Source organism: Syngnathus scovelli, chromosome 1 (genome assembly GCF_024217435.2).
Source record: "Syngnathus scovelli strain Florida chromosome 1, RoL_Ssco_1.2, whole genome shotgun sequence".
NCBI lineage: Eukaryota > Metazoa > Chordata > Actinopteri > Syngnathiformes > Syngnathidae > Syngnathus > Syngnathus scovelli.
In genome coordinates, this window is record NC_090847.1 from 2,243,548 (window position 1) to 2,263,786 (window position 20,239).

A 20,239-nucleotide genomic window follows, 5' to 3' on the forward strand; every position below is an offset into this window, starting at 1 on the left:
CCCAGATTCAGTGACATCTGAGGAGCAGCGTAAAAGTTTAATAGATAGGAATCTGAGCTCAATGTTCCTCAAAGCAGCGCATGAGAAAGAAATTATAAAGATAGTCTCCCAATGTACAAACAAGACATCCGAAGACTGCGATGACATTGATATGACTACTGTAAAACGAGTGATTGAGGGGATTTCTAAGCCATTAACATACATCTGTAACCTATCATTTCAGACCGGTATATTTCCAGATAAAATGAAAATAGCAAAAACCATACCTTTGTATAAAACTGGGAACAAACACCACTTCACAAACTACAGACCTGTATCATTACTATCACAATTTTCTAAAATACTGGAAAAACCTTTCAATAACCGACTGGACAAATTCATAGATAAATATAATTTACTCACTGAAAGTCAACATGGATTTAGATCCAAAAGAGCAACGTCACTGGCACTAATTGACTCAGTGGAGGAAATTACTAACGCAATAGACCTAAAACAATATACAGTTGGGATATTCATAGGAGGCCGGAGGCCGTAAAAATCCATAAGTACTCCGCTCCGCCGTTTAAGGTTCAAAGTAACCTTCTAAATAAAATGCATTAAAAGTTCACATTCATTACAACTTGTTTTTGGTGAGCAAAATATCAGAAGAATTGAATCTAAATGCTGATTGATTGGGTTTTAATACAATGCAGATGGTCCAAACAGCGCCACTGCTTTGTGTAATCTCTGAGTGACATGGCAGAGTAAGAGAAAGGGTTTAGAGCACAGGTGTCAAACTCAAGGCCCTGGGGCCAGATACGGCCCGCCACATCATTCTATGTGGCCCGCGAAGACAAATTGTGCATCAAATTCGTATCATTACTAGAGTTGCAAATTGTCTTCACTTTTAATATCTTTTTTTTTTAAATATTTGACCAGTTTTTACTCATCTGATTTGAAAACGAGTTATTTGTCAGTTTGGTTTGTAGCTTTTACTGAATATAATAGTTTTAAGAGTAAAAATGATCAAGTCATCACAAAAATCATGAAAAAAATCGTATATAAGCCGCACCTGACTATAAGCCGCGCCTGACTATAAGCCGCAGGGTCTAAAATTTTGGAAAAAAGTCGCGGTTTATAGTCCAGAAATTATGGTACATAGATTGATACAGTGCACAGTATGCTTATACAAATCAACACAGGAATTGATCTCACTATTGATTGTTTTTAACCCTAATGGAACACATGGTTCCATTTTGGGCTCTTTGATGGTTTTGTTCTGTTCCATCAAAGAAAGCATTTTGAAAAAGCAACTACGGTGCTGAAAGTTCACTCGGGATGTTAAAACGTGTCAATGTTCAAAATGACACCAAGCTGCAATTTTTAAACCATTGCAATTAGGAGAAAGGACACTTAGCAATGAAACACATACAAGTGACACATTTGACAAGATTGATTCCCATTATTAATCAGAATTTTTAGTGCACAGTAAACCTGATGCTTATCATACATTTCCCCACAACCACTGCATAAATCCTTACAATGATGACTGAATGTCAGGAAAAACAGGAAATGTGTGTGTTGTGAGGTCTTACACTCCCTCAACCACCAGGTAGCGCCAACGACGTTTCCTTTCACAGTAATGCTCAGCATTGGCTGCACATTGGAAGAATTTTACGCCATAAAAACTGATGTGATTGCTGGAAGAGGTGCGCACGTGTGTGTGTGTGTGTGTGTGTGTGTGTGTGTGTGTGTGTGTGTGTGTGTGTGTGTGTGTGTGTGTGTGTGTGTGTGTGTGTGTGCGTGTGTGTTTGGGTGTGTGTGTGCTCGCATTGTTTATATATACGTATATAAAGTTTATTACAGGCTCTAGGCCCACAGAGTAGAAAACAAACATCACATATATTAAAATAAATTTTAAAAAGTACATTTTAAATGTTATGAGAGGCACTCATGCCAGCGTCCTCTGATGGTGGATGTGTACCTTTAGCACTACATCCAGGGTCTGTCATCTGTCTAATCAGACCATTCGGTGAGTGGTCCAGCCTGCACATAAATTTAAATATCAAGTTCCTCAGCAGAGCCATAAATGTAGTGAGGCCCAGATCACAGAAGAGCCCACTGGCTCTTGTGCTCCTCGGCTTGCCCAACAGTATCCTAAGGCAGTCATTGTAGGCAAATTTCAATTTACGCAAACTTTTCTTCTTGAACTTCACCTATAGTGGGGCTCTGTAGAGAAGGGTGCAGTAAGCCCTAAAGAGGTTTACTTTAACATCAGTAGTACAGTGGTGAAATTTACGAACCAGCATATTTGCTTGAACATAGAGCATTCTCCTCTGTCTAGACATATCATCATAATCATCTAAGGCAGGGGTGTCAAACTCATTTTTTTCGCGGGCCGCATTGTAGTCGTAGCTTCTTTCGGAGGGCCAATATGACTGTCGACCCAAATAAATGTATGAGCACCTCATATTATATACAGTAAAAGCTACAAAACAAGCTGACAAATAACTCGTTTTCAAATCAGACGAGTAAAAACTGGTCAAATATTTAAAAAAAAGATATTATTAAAAGTGAAGACAATTTGCAATTCTAGTAATGACACACAAATTTGATGCACAATTTGTCTTCGCGGACCACATAAAATGATGTGGCGGGCCGTATCTGGCCCCCGGGCCTTGAGTTTGACACCTGTGATCTAAGGTATCCGTAATAATGTGCCCAAGATATTTTGTACTTTTAGATACACACAAAGTTTGACCAGATAGGTTAAAAAGCAGGAAACTTGAGTTCCAGATCATACTTGGTTCTACATAAAGACCACACTCTTCTTGGCATTATACTTGATGTCAAAGTCAATACCGTAATTTGAGCAGATATTGAGCAGCTGTTGGAACCCACTACTACAAGGTGAAAGTATAGTAAGGTCATCAGCATACATGTAATGGTTTATTAACATGTCTCCAATCATGCAGCCTGTTTTGCAACCTACTAGCTGCTTAGACAAGCCATCCATGTATAAGTTAAAGAGGGCAGGGGATAGAATCTCGGGGGCCAGCTAAATGCTCTGCTGTGATGTTATCCAGACCACTGGCTTTTCTGTCAGAAAGTTGTCCTATGGCAATAGACACCTCATGACAATTAAAAAAAATACTTTCCTCTTCAATTATGCCTACATGATAGGGCTCACTTTTCACACTGTTAAATAGTGCTGAATAATGCTGCCTCCAGAGGTCAGCGATGCTCACAGGATCTGTTACCCCCTCTATGTTACATGGGAGGCATGGTTTGCATGCACCCCTTACAATTACATAGCTGCTGAAGTGTTGTTATTTGAAATCCAACACTTTCATTGGTCAAGAGAGCAGCCATTATGGTGTCACTTTGTCTTTATCGGCATTTGAGCATGTGTTCACATGCCTCAAAAATTCAAAGACCTCTGTGGATGGAGGGCTTAGAATTCAAGAGGCACTTCTTTTATCAACATGTTGCCCCTCGTGGCAGACATGTTTGCTTGCTCCGCTCTAGAATGCCGGCTTTTTCTTCTTTTATGTGTGCTACTTGTTTTTTCTGCGGTGCACAACACTCATGCACTGCTAACATACAGCAAGCAGGATTTGCTCGATATAGTCAATCGACAAAATAACCTGGAATTCACGGGATTCATTTCACCGGAGCTGCAACTCATTGTTCGCTCCAACAAAGACCACCATGAGCCCCAGGATGGCTCGGACACACTGATCTCGAGTGAGCCGGCGGACCCCAGGAGAGCGCTCCGGAGACGGCGTCGAAAGCGAGGCAAGAGGGGAGGGCTCCATGCTAGACTAAAAGCTCGCGCTAGCCGACCACCGCTACCCAGCCTCCTGCTCGCCAACGTACGGTCTCTTGACAACAAATTGGACAACCTGAGAGCACGGATCACATCACAGTGGGAAATAAGAGAATGTTGCGCTCTGATTTTCACCGAAACGTGGCTTTCTGACAAAATTCCAGCGTGCGCCATCCAACTACAGAGTTACTCCGTGCACAGAGGGGACCGGACTGCAGCTGTTAGAAAAATTGTATATATATGTTATCATGCGTTCTCTAATGAGTACTTATTCATAATGTTACTGCTCAGTATGCTTGCTGCTTTGCCTTGCTTATTCTTATCTTGTGCAACAGAACAGAAGGATTACGGCTGGGTCAGGGGCGAGATGACGGTTGTGTCAAACAAGATACTGCTGACATCTCAGCGTCCACCAGAACAGATCGTGAAAACAACACGTCAAACGATGCGTCATGAACCTTCTGATCTTCCTTAAAGAACGTCACTTTCTCTTTTTATCTCTCGAATATTGTTTAAACTGTTTTGCTGATATAGCCATATCTGCACGCAACACTTTGTGCATTACTTTTTGTTTATTTTCTTACGAGACGAAGCCCACAATCTCTTCCCCCCCCTCAGGGGCTAATCGTCTCACACTGTGGGTAGGGCATTCCAAATAAAAAGAGCGAGGAGTGTAAACAGATTTTCTAGTGTAGTCAGATTGTAGAAAGCAATCTGTATCTCAGTCCTCGCGAGAAAACTCAATATTCTGCCTCACTTGTTTTTTTTGTCTGCTGATCCTTTTCTTTTATTCAGATATTCAGTTAGCACGTTGAACCTGACAGCAGCCTCCGGCAAGACGAAAGGAGGATGTGTGTGTGTGTGTGTGTGTGTGTGTGTGTGTGTGTGTGTGTGTGTGTGTGTGTGTGTGTGTGTGTGTGTGTGTGTGTTTGTAAACAACTCGTGGTGTGGAGATATACGGACTGTTTATAAACATTGCTCACCAGACGTGGAGTTTTTAATGCTGCAATGCCGTCCCTATTATCTACCGAGGGAATTCACTGCTGTGTTTTTAGCCGCTGTCTACATCCCCCCGAGAGCCAACTCCACAGCAGCGCTCGGTAAACTGTATGACGTCATCAGCGCGCTAGAGACTGCTCATCCTGATGCCGTTTTTATCGCTGCAGGAGACTTCAATCAGTGCAACCTACGGACTGTACCCCCCAAATATCACCAGCACATCAACATCTCCACCCTGGATCACATGTACAGCAACATACGCGGTGCATACAGGGCAGCACCAAGACCCCACATCTCACTGTTTCTGTACCCAGCATACCGACAGAAACTAAAACAAACAAACCCCACCACCAAACAAATCAAACTATGGACACCAGAGGCTGAGTGCATCTTGCAGAACTGCTTTGCCCAGACAGACTGGGATGTGTTTAAAGCTGCTGCACAATGATGGAGGACTCCTCAGTCAGCATCCAGGACTATGCTGACTACGTGAACCGGGTACATCAACACGTGTTGATAACATCGTGCCCACTCTTCAGGTGAGGAAGTTCCCCAACCAGAAGCCCTGGATAAACAGCCAGGTACGTCACATGTTGCGTGCTCGTTCCCTCGCATTCAGATCAGGCGATGAGACAGAGTACAAAACTGCGAAGTATGGACTGAGAAAGGCCATCATAGCTGCCAAGAAGCATTACAGAGATAACTTCACTGGTTTCTTTTATATCAAACAGATTATTTTAGGTGCATTACCTGACATATTTCGGCGTTTTTTTTTTTCCGCCGTCATCAGAGTGTCACCGATGTGGTTGTGACGCGTCTATCAGCTGATGGATGAAGGCGTGGCTCACCTGTCAGATTTGACAGGTGAGTCACGCCCTCTGCTGTCCATTCACCTCTCCAGAATGCTGTAGAGAGCATGTAGGCTCCCTCATCCCTGTTGATAGTCCTCGGGCCCCGCTTGCGGATCTCAATGGCCTCCCTGATCCAACGCTGATGTTTGTTTTCTTCAGTGCGGATGACTCTGGCCTTTTCCCAGTCCATGATGTGGTTTTCTCTTTTACAGTGGTCGGTAATGGCTGACTTGTAGTGTTCCTGTTTTGCTTGTAGTTTTATTGCTCTTGTTTGTCTTGTTGCTGTCTCCTTCTCACACTCCTTCTTGTGTTCTGTTTTTCCTGTGATGAAGTTCCTCCCTGTTTCCCCGATGTACAATTTGTTTCATGATTTGCATGGAATCTTGTATATAGAATTGCATTTATTTTCCGGGTTGACTTTGTCTTTTGAGCGGACCAGTATTTGACGGAGTGTTGCATGTGGTTTGATAGGTGTGTTTGTTGTATTTTTTCATGGGTCTTTTGATGCGTTCCGTAATTCCTCTCACATACGGCAACGTCACCATTCCGCTGGGTTCGTTTCCGTGTTTGTTTCTTTCTTTCCCCCTGTGTTTTGTATTTTTTGTTTTTTACCTGTTCTGCACCTTTGGTTATTACCCATTGTGGATACTGACATTTTTTGAGTGCAGGTTGTATGTATTGTTCTTCCTGTGTTATGTCCTCCGGATCCGTGATTAATGTTGTGCATTCGTATAGTGTTATGACTACTGACAGTTTATGTATAGTGGGATGTTCTGATGTCCAGAGGAGGTATTGGTGTGTGGGTTTTCTGTGTACTTTTATTTTTATGTCTCCGTTGTCTGTGTGGTGTATGTTGATGTCTAGAAAGGCTATGGATCGATCTGTTTCTTCTTCATGGGTGAATTTGATGTTACCGGTGGTGTCTATGGTGTTGAGATGGTCTGTGAGGTGGTGTGTATGTCCTGTTATTGTTTTTTCTAGAATGGCATCGACGTAGCGTCTCCATAGCGTGGGTTTGTATGTGTCCGGAGCTGTTAAGAGTGCCTTTTGTTCTAGATCCTCCGTGAAAAAAATTGCACATGATGGCAGAAAGAGGGTCTCCCATGGGGAATCCCTCTTTTTTGCCTGTAGATTGTGTTTCTGTATTGGAAGTATGTGGAGGTGGCGATGAAATGGAGTAGTTGGGTGATGTCCTGTGCTGTTAGATTTGTGCGTTTCTTGAGTGTCCTGTCTGCTGATAGTCTATCATGTACTATGTGTATAGTGGCCTGTGTGGGTGTTTTTGTGAAGAGTGAAATGACGTAGTGTGATATGAACATCTCATCTTTCTGTACCTTTATGTGTGTGAGTTCTGTGGCAAGTTGTTTCGAGTTTTTGCAGTGTTGATCTGTGAGTCCTAGTAGTGGTTTTATTAATTCTGTGAGTGCTTTTGAAAGGTTGTATGTGACTGACCCTATGCTGTCTACGATGGGGCGGAGAGGTGTACCTGGTTTGTGGATTTTTGGTGTGCCATAGATTCTGAGGATGATGTTTGCTGTGGGTATTAAGTGATTGTATGCCTGTTTGTTTATTTTATTTTCAATGAGTAGTGGTTTGAGTAATGCTTTGAGTTTATTTTTCTTGTCTTCTGTTGGGTCTTTTTGTACTACTTCGTAAGTGTCGTCTTGTAGTAACTGTTGCATTGATTCTTCGTAAGTGTCTGTGTCCATAATTACTGTTGTTCTGCCTTTGACCGCTGGGAGTATTGTAATGTCTTTATTTTTTGCTAGTGTGATCATTGCGTTTGCTTCCTGTTTTGTAATATTACTGGGTGGTGATTTAGCCGTTTTTAATATACCTGCAACTTCATTGCGTAGTGCTGCTTTTTGCCCTGGATTATGTATTTCTTCGCATGCTAACTGCGTGGCTAAAATGAAATCATCGAGGGGTATGTTTTTGGGTGTGATCGCATAGCTGAGTCCTTTTGCTAGTATGCTGCGTTCTGCCTGGGTGAGTTTGTGGCGTGACATATTGTGAATCCATTTATCGTTGATGTGTGTGTGGTCTGGTTGTGCCTTCTTTTGTGCGATGAGTCTGTCCAATTTCCCAATGTGTCGGTTTTTTGTGGCGGCAAATTCCTGTTCGTGTATATTATCTAAATGTCCGTGTAGTGTTGTTTCCGTGTTATTGTCCAGGGCATACCGGTGTTTGAATTGTTCCGTCAGTCGCTGTAGTTCATCGTTGATGTTGTTGAGTTTGTTGGTTGTGCAGCGTATCCGTTCTTTGACCAGAGTCATCCGCACTCTTCTGATAATCCTTTCCGCATTCCTGGTCGGGATTGGGTTCTTGATTGTCAGGCTGGCCGGCGTTACCTCTACATCTTGGCAGCGTAGATTGAACCTCAGGTGGTTCCTGTAGCGAGCTCATTTTTTCGTCAGCTTTTCGAGGAGGCGAAATTCCTTGACGCAGTTCTTTCCATAACTGAAGAAATCGCCGAAACATGTCAGGTAATGCACCTAAAATAATCTTTTGATATAAAAGAAACCAGTGAAGTGATTAAAAAGGAAAAACAAGATGAACTTAGTACAACTATTACAGAGATAAGCTGGATGGCTTCTATTTTACTGCTGACCCCGGGCGGATGTGGCAGGGCCTCCAGCACATCACAGACTACAGGACCTCCACCAGCACCATCAGCCACACAGACAGCCTACCGTACGACTTCAACAACTTCTACACCCGCTTTGAGACCTCCAACCCCAGCACAGAGAGGCACACACACACACGGACCACCCTCCTCCCCACCAACAGTTTCATCAGGCCAGGTATGCAGAACCCTGAGGAAGATCAACCCCCGCAAAGCAGCAGGACCAGACAACATCACTGGGCGGGCCCTCAGAGCATGCGCCAACAAGCTGGCAGATGTTCTCACCTCCATCTTCAACTTTTCACTCAGGCAGAGCATCGTCCCCACCTGTTTCAAATCCACAATCATCGTCCCCCTCCCCAAAAAGTGCCCGCCCGCCTGCCTGAATGACTACAGGCCAGTAGCACTCACCCCTATCATCGTGAAGTGCTTTGAAAGAACGGTGCTGGCCACATCCAGAGCAGCATACCGGACTCCCTGGACCCCCTGCAGTATGCCTATCGGCCCAAAAGGTCCACCTCAGACACCATCGCTGCTGCTCTTCATTACTGCCACTCCCACCTTGAAAATAAGGATGCGTATGTCAGGATGCTCTTTGTTGATTACAGTTCTGCTTTCAACATGGTCATCCCCCACAAACTCATCCATAAACTGTCCAAACTCGGTCTTCACCCCAACCTCTGTGACTGGCTCCTGGATTTTCTGACTGGCAGGCCTCAGTCTGTCAGGATTGGAAACAGGAGTTCAGCCAGTATCATCACCAACATTGGTACCCCACAGGGATGTGTGCTCAGCCCCATCCTCTACACCCTGTTCACCTATGACTGTATTGCCTCCCACAAAGACAACATCATCCTGAAGTTTGCAGACGACACCGCAGTGATTGGACGCATCACTGGCGGAGACGAGGCGGGCTACAGGAGGGAGGTGGATAGCCCAGTGTCATGGTGTGAAGAAAACAACCTCACCCTCAACACGGACAAGACGAAGGAGATGATAGTGAACGTGAGGGAGAAAAGGGGACCTCGCCAGCCACTTTTCATTCGACAGCTTGAAGTTGAGAGGGTGAGCAGCTTCAAATACCCGGGTGTCCATCTCAGTGACGACCTCACCTGGACACTCAACACAACACAGCTGGTCAAAAAGGCTCAATAGCGGCTGTATTTCCTGAGGAGGCTGAGGAAGTTTAGAATGTACCCCAAGATCCTCAGCAACTTCTACAGCTGCTGCATCCAGAGCATCATGACCAGCTGCATCTCCGTTTGGTACGGCAGCTGTACTGCTGCGGACAGCAAGCGACTGCAGAGAGTGGTGAGGACGTCAGAGAAAATCACACGAACTCCGTTGCCCTGTCTGCAGAGTATCCACCACCGTAGGGTCCACAGGAGAGCGGCCTCCATCCTTAAAGACCCCACCCACCCCCAACATGGACTGTTCACACTTCTCCCCTCAGGCCGGAGGGACAGAAGTGTAAAATGTAAAACCTCACGTTTCAAGGACTCTTTCTTCCCCATGCCCATTAGACTCTTAAACAGCTGACCAGATCACTACCTCAGTCACTGATCTGCACTTTACACTGTACATTGTTTACACTCACTTTGTTTTGCACTGCATTCTCCCCTGTTTAACAGTACATTCACTATAACTCTCACAACTGTTGCACAATGCCATTTTTGCACTGGCCTATATTGCACATCCCTCACCTTAGTAGTTGTATATACCGTATTTTTCGGCCTAAAAGTCGCTCCGGAATATAGGTCGCATTAGCCATAAAATGCACAATAACGTGAAAAAAAAACATATATAAGTCGCTCCGGAGTATAAGTTGCATTTTGGGGGAAATTTATTCGACAAAATCCAACACCAAGAACAGACATGAACGAGCAACAACAGGCTAAACGATAAGTATGCTAACGTGACATATACACAAACGAAGAGCTGAGAACGGGCCTGACGTAACATTCAGAGTAATTCAAAAAACTATTGCATAAATAACACGTTTATAAAACCATCTGTGTCACTCCAAATCATTAAAGCCATCGATCGAGTTGGTCCTCCTTTATGTAAACAAGTCCGACGACCGTGGCGCGTTGCAGTTAAAATTTTTCCACAGGCCCATATCACAATATATAACCTCTGTCAAATAACAATTATATAAACAACAATTTTATCGAACCATCCGTGTCAGTCCAAATCAATAAATCCATCAGAATCTTCATCTTCCGTGTCACTTGGAAAAAAAAAAAAAAACACAGCTGTTGACGCCGGAAAGACTACGTGTGCCGCGGACGTCAGACTAGATACATCAAATAAATGTAATATAAACAACAATTTGAACGAACTATCCGCGTCACTCCAAAATATTAAATCCACCGGAATATTCATCCTCTGAGTAAAACAAAAAACAAAAAAAAAACAGCTGCCGATCCCGGACCAACGTGCACCGGTGACATCTGCCTTGTTGTCAGTTGGCGGCTCCAAGTAAAGAAAGATGAGGCTTCCCTTGCCCATAATTATGATTTTTAGGGTGTTATGTTAACGGGCAGGGATTAACTAAAACATGTCTTACCTTTTCCTTCCCTCTGTCTCTTCTTAATCCCCAGGTCAAAGGTCCCATTAGATATAGGTTGGTGCAGCTTTGCCTTACGTCCAGCTAATAGTTACAAGAAAAAACATTTTCCATTTCCCAGCATTCTTATAAACTACCTGTGCACCCAAGTAGTCTGCCCGTTTTAGGTTTGTAGTTCCAGTCAATGACAGTCTTTAGCTACTGACCTCCTCTCTTCCTTTTGGCGACAGGTTCACAATCAGGAGGGATGGGGAAGGATTCCTCCTCCTCCATGGGTCCACACTCTGTCGAAACCTCCACAACTGTTTCCATCATGACATCTTCTGTGCCATCCAGCACAAAAAATAAAAATCTTTAGTAAATTATGTTGTGTCTGTGATGCCATGGATGGCTATCAGTCTTTTTTGCTTGTAATTCATTTTGGCCTCGTCTTTTCATTAAGATTTTCAAAACTCCCGATGCGGTGGTATGTGACAGGGCGGGAAATGCCTTCCGAAAAAAAATGCAATCACGACTTTAGATAGTTTTGAAGACAAAAGGCAAATCAAAGATGCCCCCCCTTTTCTTAAACCAAAACTAGAGCAAGCAGCTATTGGGGGCCCCTGTCATGTAGGACTCCAATTTTTGGAAGATCTTGGTGATATGTTGAACAGGGGCTGTTTCATGGACCATTTCTCTCATACGGCTGCTTATTATAGTCACCTAATGGAAAAAGACATTTCCATTCATATACAAGCTATCTGGTTATCCACTCAATAGCAGGTGGTGGGTGCCACTCCAACAGGGTGCCGTGCATTAAACGGTGGAGAGGGGGATTATATTGGCAAATACAAGACGAGACACAAGAATAGAGACACCGCATATTGAACAAAATTTACTTTTTTTCAATGTGGGACCTCCACTTTAAGATCCCAGTCACAGAATTAAAGGAAATACCAACACATGCTGACAGTTAAGGTAATCTAAGTGTGGTTACCTGTGTTGCGGTCATGCAGACCTCCGGGAGACTCCATATGTAGAAGAGCTTCAGCCGCTTCAAAAGTTTTATCGAAACACACCATTTCCTGACTCGACATTTCCACTGAAAACCAAATGAAAGTTTGCAGGCAATTAAAAGGTCTAAAAACAATAACATCACAAGAATGTCATGATAAATAGGTAGTACCGATAAGGCACTTTTTCCTCTCAAGGTGCTGCTCTCATACTTACAATACAGTATACAGTAATCCCTCGTTTATCGCGGATAATTGGTTCCAAAAACCGCGATAAGTGAAATTCGCGAAGTACGGTCACCCATCTCATCCGTACATATGGATATATTTTTTTTAATCTGTAAATTTTTTCTGTGTCAATATGTGTACCGTATTTTTCGGACTAAAAGTCACTCCGGAGTACAAGTCGCATCAGCCATGAAATGCACAATAAAGAGGAAAAAAATATGTAAGTTGCACCGGAGTTTAAGTAGCATTTTGAGGGAAATTGATTTGACAAAATCCAACACTAAGAACAGACATGAACCAGCAACAACAGACTAAATGATACGGTGTGCTAAAGTGACATAAACACAAACGAGGAGGTGAGAACGGGCCTGACGTAACATTGACAGTTATTCAAATAACTATAAGATAAATAACACGTTTATCAAACCATCTGTGTCACTCCAAATAATTAAATCCATTGATCGCATCCGTCGTCCTTTCTGTAAACAACGCCGCGTGTGCGGTGCGCCGCTGACGTCGGACTCGTCGTCAGTTGCAGTTCAAATTATTCCACAGGGCCATATAACAATATATAAACTATATATCAAATAACAATAATATGAACAACAATTTTATCGAACCATCCGTGAAAAAACACAGCTGTTGACTCCGGAACGAGGTGCAACGCTAACGTCAGACTAGATATATCAAATAAATGTAATATAAACAACAATTTTATCTAATCATCCGTGTCACTCCAAATCATTAAATCCATCGGAATCTTCATCTTGTGTCACTTATAAAAAATAAAAAATAATAAAATAAAAAAAACACAGCTGTTGATGCCGGAACTACGTGCGCCGCTGACGTCAGACTAGATATATCAAATAAATGTAATATTAACAATACTTTTAACGAACCATCCGTGTCACTCCAAATCATTAAATCCATCGGAATAGTCATCCTCTGTGTCAATCAAAAAAAAAAAAAAAAAAAAAAAAACCCCAGCTGTTGACTCCGGACCTTCGTGTGCCGCTGACATCAGCCTCGTTGTCAGTTGTGGCTCCAATTATTCCACAGATCTACGTATATAACTATATTGTAGCGTTCCAAGCAAGACATGGGTTTGATAACCGGCTCTTTATTTCACAAAACAAGAGCTCAACATATGTTTGCTCCAAGCAAGTGCCCTGGATCGATTGTTTCAAATTTAAATAATAGTATACAGTGGGGGAAATAAGTATTTGACCCCTTGCTGATTTTGCAGGTTTGCCCATTTACAAAGAATGCAATGATCTACTATTTTATTCATATGTACATTCTAACAGTGATAGACAGAATCCCAAAGAAAATTCCAGAAATTCACATCATATGAATTTATAAAAATTGATAACCGTCTGATGAGAAAAAACAAGTATTTGAACCCCTGGACAAACAGCAAGTATTCTGGCTGCATCAAGCCAGTTAGTCTTTCTTTAAGACACAGCTCCAATCCCAACCAATTATCTACATCAAATACACCTGCCTCACCTCTTTACCTGTATAAAAGACACCTGTCAACACCCAAACAACCAGCATCCAACATCACCACCATGGGCAAGACCAAAGAACTTTCTACGGACATCAGGGACAAGATTGTTGATCTGCACAAGGCTGGGATGGGCTACAAGAGAATCGGAAAGCAACTTGAAGAGAAAAGATCAACTGTCGGTGCAGTTATCAGGAAATGGAAGAAGCACTACACCACCGCCAACCTCCCTCGGTCTGGGCCTCCACACAAGATCTCACCTCGTGGGGTCTCCCTGATCATGCGAATGGTGAGGAATCATCCCAAAACCACAAGGGGGGAACTGATGAATCAACTGAAGGCAGCTGGGACCACAGTTAAAAAAGAAACTGTTGGTAACACACTACGCCGTCATGGATTGAAATCCTGCCGCGTACGCAAGGTCCCCCTGCTCAAGAAGAAACACGTACAGGCCCGCATGAAGTTCGTCATTCAGCACCTGGACAACTCAGAAGAGGCCTAGAATAAGGTGATGTGGTCAGATGAGACCAAAATAGTACTTTTTGGCCTCAACTCAACTCGTCGTGTTTGGAGGGCAAAGAACACCGAGTACAACCCAAAGAACACCATCCCTACCGTCAAGCATGGTGGTGGCAACATCATACGTTTGGGGTGCTTTTCAGCCAAGGGGACGGGACAACTCCATCGTATTGAGGGGAGGATGGACGGGGCCATGTATCGTAGAATTCTGGACCAACATCTCCTTCCCTCAGTGAGAGAGCTGAAGATGGGTCGAGGATGGGTGTTTCAGCACGACAACGATCCCAAGCACACCGCTAAAGCAACGAAAGAGTGGCTGAAGAAGAAGCACATCAAGGTTCTGGAGTGGCGTAGCCAGTCTCCAGACCTGAATCCAATTGAAAATCTTTGGCGGGAGCTTAAAATTCGAGTTGCCAGGCGACAACCTCGGAACCTGAATGATTTGGAGGCTGTCTGCAGGGAGGAGTGGGCCAACATCCCTGCCGAAATGTGCACAAAGCTTGTCACCAACTATAAAAAACGTTTGACATCTGTGCTGGCCAAATAATAGATTTTCTACAAAATATTAACATGCTGTTTTTCCAGGGGTTCAAATACTTGTTTTTCCTCATCAGACGGTTATCAATTGTTATAAATTCATATGATGTGATTTTCTGGAATTTTCTTTGGGATTCCGTCTTTCACTGTTAGAATGTACATATGATTAAAATTATAGATCGTTGCATTCTTTGCAAGTGGGCGAACCTACAAAATCAGCAAGGGGTCAAATACTTATTTCCCCCACTGTAAATAACACAGAAAAGTTTGTAGAAATATTGAAAATATAAATATTATACATGTGTGCGTGTAACATGTTAACAAGAAGTACAGGGCAGGCTAACGAGTTAGCAGAAAGATGCTAATCCGCGATCGTGCTAACACGCAAAAACGGACTTCTAAAGGAATTTAAATGAACATCTGGAGCAATACTGCATTGTCCTAAAGGTTAGATGATCGTTCATTTCTCTTTTTAAGAGACCCACTTACATCGTTAATGACTCCTGTACCACTGTAACCGACATATATACACCAACGTAAAACAGGAAGTGGTATCGCCTGAAAACGGCCTTCAAAATAAATCACCCTACTTCAAATCAAAGCACGGCTGAATAACATAACTAACATGGAGAATTCTTAAGACATACTGTAAATATGTTTTTAGAACAACTTTTAGTATATTTCTTTATAACAAGGTACAAGTGTACAGACTACTGTAAATATGTTTTTAGAACTCTTTTATTATTATAAAAAAATTCTATAACACGGTGATACTACACTGTAAATATGTTTTTAAAATTCTTATTATTATAACAATTTTTTATAAAAAGGTACAAGTGTACGCACTGCAATTGTGTGGGCACTCCTTGCCTTCTGCTGGCATGTGGGCAAGTTTTGTGCCATAATTCCTCGATTTAGAAGTTTTATTATGACTTTTACATTATTATTTTTTTTAATTTGGAAAAAAAATCTGTGATGTAGTGAAACTGCGATAAACGAACCGCGATGTAGCGAGGGATTTATGTATTTAGGACTACATACTGATGACAGCATAAAATGCAGCTGGGTGTTATCACGGACCAAGGTCCGTAAAGAATTTTATAATAAAGAGTGTCTTCTAGTGATGCAATTGACCTTTTGCAAAAGCCCCATAACATAATCCATTCATCATATGGAAAGCATGCAGATTGGAGAAGAGGACTGTTCTAATTTTCTTGACACATTCATGTGATTTTTAAATCAAACTATGGAAGGAAAAAAATGTAATTGTTGTTGTCACCTGTTTCTGCTACTTCTGTGACAACTTCCTGCTCCTCAGCCACATCCTGCATCAGGTAAGTCTCATCATTATACACCAGCACCTGGGCAGAGTAACACTCCTCCACTTGGGCGCTGGCCACCTCTTCCACAATCACTGCAGGACATCCATCCTCCTGCACTACCACACGTCCCATCTTTTCCACGTCTTCACCTCCTCCCACAATCACTGCCTCGATCGTCTGCTGAATTACTTCATCTTCCTCCGCCTCCTCGCCTCCTCCCACAATCACAGCGTCTACGTCCTGCTGAATTACTTCATCTTCCTCCTCCTCAGCAGGCTGCTGCTCGCACTGCAATATGAAAAGATGCAAAAAGGCAGCAGTTAATTTGGTTGGATACTCATCTTTAGTCAGGACAGTAGAATTTTTTTTAATAGTAGAAATGTCACTATTTATTGATAATTTTGGTTTTAATTTTGTTCCGTTACACTTAAGACAGAAATACATAATTTGAGACTGAAAAAGCTGTCCAAAGGAATGTTTGGGGGAGGGGGGTGGGGGGGTGCTACCGGTGTGTTCAGACATCCGCGGACGAGGGGGGCTGGTGCTACCGGTGTGTTGGGCCATCCGCGGACGGGGGGGGGCAATGACATACCAGCTCTGCCGAACCCCTGAAGCCGACTCACCGAACCCCTAGGTTTCGATCAAACCCAGGTTAAGAACCACTGGATTACACTTAAACAATTATGTAGAAAGCTTGAGCGCAAATGGCGTGTAACTAAACTTGAGGTTTTCTATCAGGTATGGCGTGACAGCCTCCTGAAATACAAAGAAGCGCTCGTTTTAGCAAAAACTCATTATTTCTCGCAAATTGTTGGTCTCAATAAAAACAATCCTTATTACTTCGATACGGTGGCAAAGCTAACACTAAGCCAGCCGACCTCCAATAGCTCCCTCCACTCAGCCGACAGGTGCATGAAATTATTCGCTCAAAAGATTCAATCCATTAGGGATGAGATCACGGTGACCGTTCCAATCACTCAGTCAAGACCGCCGATTACGGGTACTGACGATCATGCGATATTCCTCTCAAATTTTAAAAGTGTGTCCCTTGAAAGGCTTACACAATTGGTTATGCGGCTAAACAAACAACGTCTTTACTGGACCCGCTTCCAGCCAACGTTGTTCAAGAATATCCATCCATCCATTTTCTGAACCGCTTAGTCCCCACGGGGGTCGCGGGCGTGCTGGAGCCTATCCCAGCCGTCATCGGGCAGTAGGCGGGGGACACCCTGAACTGGTTGCCAGCCAATCGCAGGGCACACAGAGACAGACAACCAATCGCACTCACACTCACACCTAGGGACAATTTGGAGTCTTCAATCGGCCTACCAAGCATGTTTTTGGAATGTGGGAGGAAACCGGAGTGCCCGGAGAAAACCCACGCGGGCCCGGGGAGAACATGCAAACTCCACACAGGGAGGGCCGGAGGTGGAATCGAACCCGCACCCTCCTAACTGTGAGGCGGACGTGCTACCCAGTGCTCCACCGAGCCGTTCAATTGTTCAAGAATAATTTCAGATTTTAGGACCGTCAGTCTTGAATATAAATAATCTCTCTGTCTCCTCTGGTATCGTGCTAACAGCCTTTAAAACCCCTATTATTAAACCGTTACTGAAGCAACCAAACCTCGATCGGGACCGTCTCAGTTATTATAGGGCGGTTGCAAAACTCACGTTCATAGCAAAAATTCTTGAACAAGTGATAGCGCAGCAGCTTAATGATTACATGGTCGCTATCAATTGATTTGAATCGTTTCAGTCTGATTTTAGAGCAAACCACTCCACTGAGACAGCACTTGCTAGAGTGGCCAATGATCTCCTCATAGCTATGGATTCACCTCATCGGTACTATTATTACTTGATCTTAGCACCGCCTTTGACACTTTAGATTTCAATATTTTATTAGAGGGCCTTAAAACATGTGTTGGTCTTTCAGGGTCAGCACTTCCCTGGTTTAATTCCTATCTATCTGACAGGACCCACCGTATGGTCCATGGCAACACGACCTCTGAGCTCACTAACGTTACGTGTGGTGTCCGGCAGGGATCGGTACTCGGACCAATGCTATTTAGTATTTAAATGATTCCGCTTGGGGACATAATACGCAAATACAACATTAGTTTTCAATTGTATGCGGATGACACCCAATTATATATGCCATTATCGATTACAAATCCGCGGGACTGTTGTAATCTTGAGTCGTGCCTTGCAGAGATTAAACACTGGATGTCTCTCAATTTTCTACGTCTTAACCCAGATGTTGATAATTGGTTTTGCTTGTTATCGCTACTTATTTAAGGAAACCAAAGTAAATATGGATAAATGTACTATCACCCAAAGTGATACTGTAACCAATCTTGGGGTTATATTTGACCAAACGCTCTCCTTTCAAAAACACATTAAGAACATAACTAGAACTGTAACGCATTATTCTCTGGTCTTCCTAAATCCGGTTTTAAAAGTCTATAGTTAGTTCAAAATGCTCCGGTGAGACTGCTCACACGGACGAGAAAATTTGATCACATACCCCAATATAAGCCAATTTACATTTAGGATGCGACTTCAAGGTTCTTTTATTAACTTATAAAACACTGCATGGCTTAGCGCCTTCATAGCTCCAGCGTCACATTTGAAACGACTTCAATAGGTATAAAACATAAATGCGTTTGTGTCAAGTGTTAATCCACAAAGTGTAGAATTAACTGAAAGGACGTTGGAAAACATTTTGTTTGGGGTTTTTATTATTTGAAGTAGCCACAGAATTTTTATTTTAGTTTAAATTAATATTAACTTTGTTTAAAAGTCCATTTAAAATAATTCAATTAAAATCAAAGTGAGGTGCAATCACTGCCTGCTTCCAAGTCTTTTTTTCTCCTGTTGGATTGCACCTAAATGAAAATCATATTTAATTCCCATTTAAATTCCTAACTATAGGCTACGCTACAATCTTATGGTTAAATGTTACATCAATGGAATAGTACGTTCAAACTGATGCATTGACTCGGGCAGCAATTTTCTCCCATGACGTCTCTCTCTCCTTCGCTCCTTCAGCTGTATTAGATTTGCGGTGAAAAATACGTTCGTACTTGCCGTAGGCTTGCATAAGGACCTCTAACTCCATTGTGGTAAAATAAGGTGATATGTTTTCTCGTGGTATCGGGGCTCGATTGATAATGGCTTTTTATAGGAGTTGTGCACACACATAACTCCATGTTAACTTACTCGGAGTTGATTGAACTAACTCAGATCAGCTTTTTTGGAACCGAATACTCGGAGGTTCCCATCTCAGAGTAAGTCAACTCAGAGTTCAGGGATAGACTCAGAGTATGTTGAACTTGTTTTCTGGAATACCCCCCAGAACTTTTTGCAAACCAACAAGAGTACATTTACAACGGTAATTTATAATAGAACATTTAGGACTCAAAATAGGTTCCACTGCATTTTGCCAAACAGATACTACCTATTCCTTTTACAATGTGTCAGTCAAGCGACTTCACGGCACTCAATACTTGCATTGCAGTTTAGAATTAAAAATTGCTTTTCTGGAACTGAATACTCAGTTTCCCATCTCAGAATAAGTCAACTCAGAGTTCAAAGTCAAAGTCAGCTTTATTGTCCGGGATAGACTCAGAGTATGTTGAACCTGCTTTCTGGAATACCCCCCAGGACTTTTCGCAAACCAACAATAGTACATTTACAATGGTAATTTATAATAGAAAATTTAGGACTCAAAAGAGGTTCCACTGTATTTTGCCAAACAGATACTACACTTTTACAATGTGTCTGTAAAGCGACTTCATCGCGCTCAAAACTTGTGCTGCAGTTTAGAATTAAAAATTTTATAAATTACTTGTAGCATTATTAAAAGTTTTGTAGTGGCATCAACTTACAAATAGAACAAATGAATTACCTTGATATTATTTTCAAAGTGACGAATTAAGTGACAAGTCAACCAGCGTCATTGTGTTTTACTTTTCACTACACTGAAACAAACGTAAAAATAACATATTGAGCTGAATTTTGTTATTCTGCTGTAAATCCGCAATGGATACATTTTTCTACCACCATAAGTGAATGAATCTCATCGCAGCATATATGGAGGCTTTCGTACTTGTTGAGGCTCCTCCACCATCGTGACATACTCCACTATATTCCCTCCTCCATCGGACACCACCACAGAGGTCATCACTCATTCCTAGGAAAACAAGAGAATTTGTCTAAGTTCAAGTTGATGAAAAACAACTCAAAGGGTGAAGAATGTTCCATAAAAAGCTTTATAATC

At 42.5% G+C, this 20,239-nt stretch overlaps 1 protein-coding gene across 16 annotated transcripts in view; it reads right to left on the minus strand.

The window, feature by feature from the left end:
- LOC125980798 (ETS-related transcription factor Elf-2) overlaps positions 1-20,239 on the minus strand; it is a 103,751-nt gene that overhangs the window by 48,785 nt on the left and 34,727 nt on the right. For 11 of the 16 annotated variants that reach the window (XM_049740326.2, XM_068651917.1, XM_068651909.1 and 8 more), the window contains 5 exons: positions 20,069-20,152; positions 15,916-16,246; positions 11,830-11,934; positions 11,060-11,176; positions 10,854-10,937 (listed from right to left, as the gene is read on the minus strand). In XM_049740326.2, coding sequence (XP_049596283.1) covers positions 10,854-10,937; positions 11,060-11,176; positions 11,830-11,934; positions 15,916-16,246; positions 20,069-20,143 — 712 coding nt within the window. In that variant the 5' untranslated portion in view covers positions 20,144-20,152. The remainder of the gene's footprint in view (positions 1-10,853; positions 10,938-11,059; positions 11,177-11,829; positions 11,935-15,915; positions 16,247-20,068; positions 20,153-20,239) is intronic. The other 5 variants (XM_068651922.1, XM_068651925.1, XM_068651927.1 and 2 more) reach the window with 5 other exon arrangements.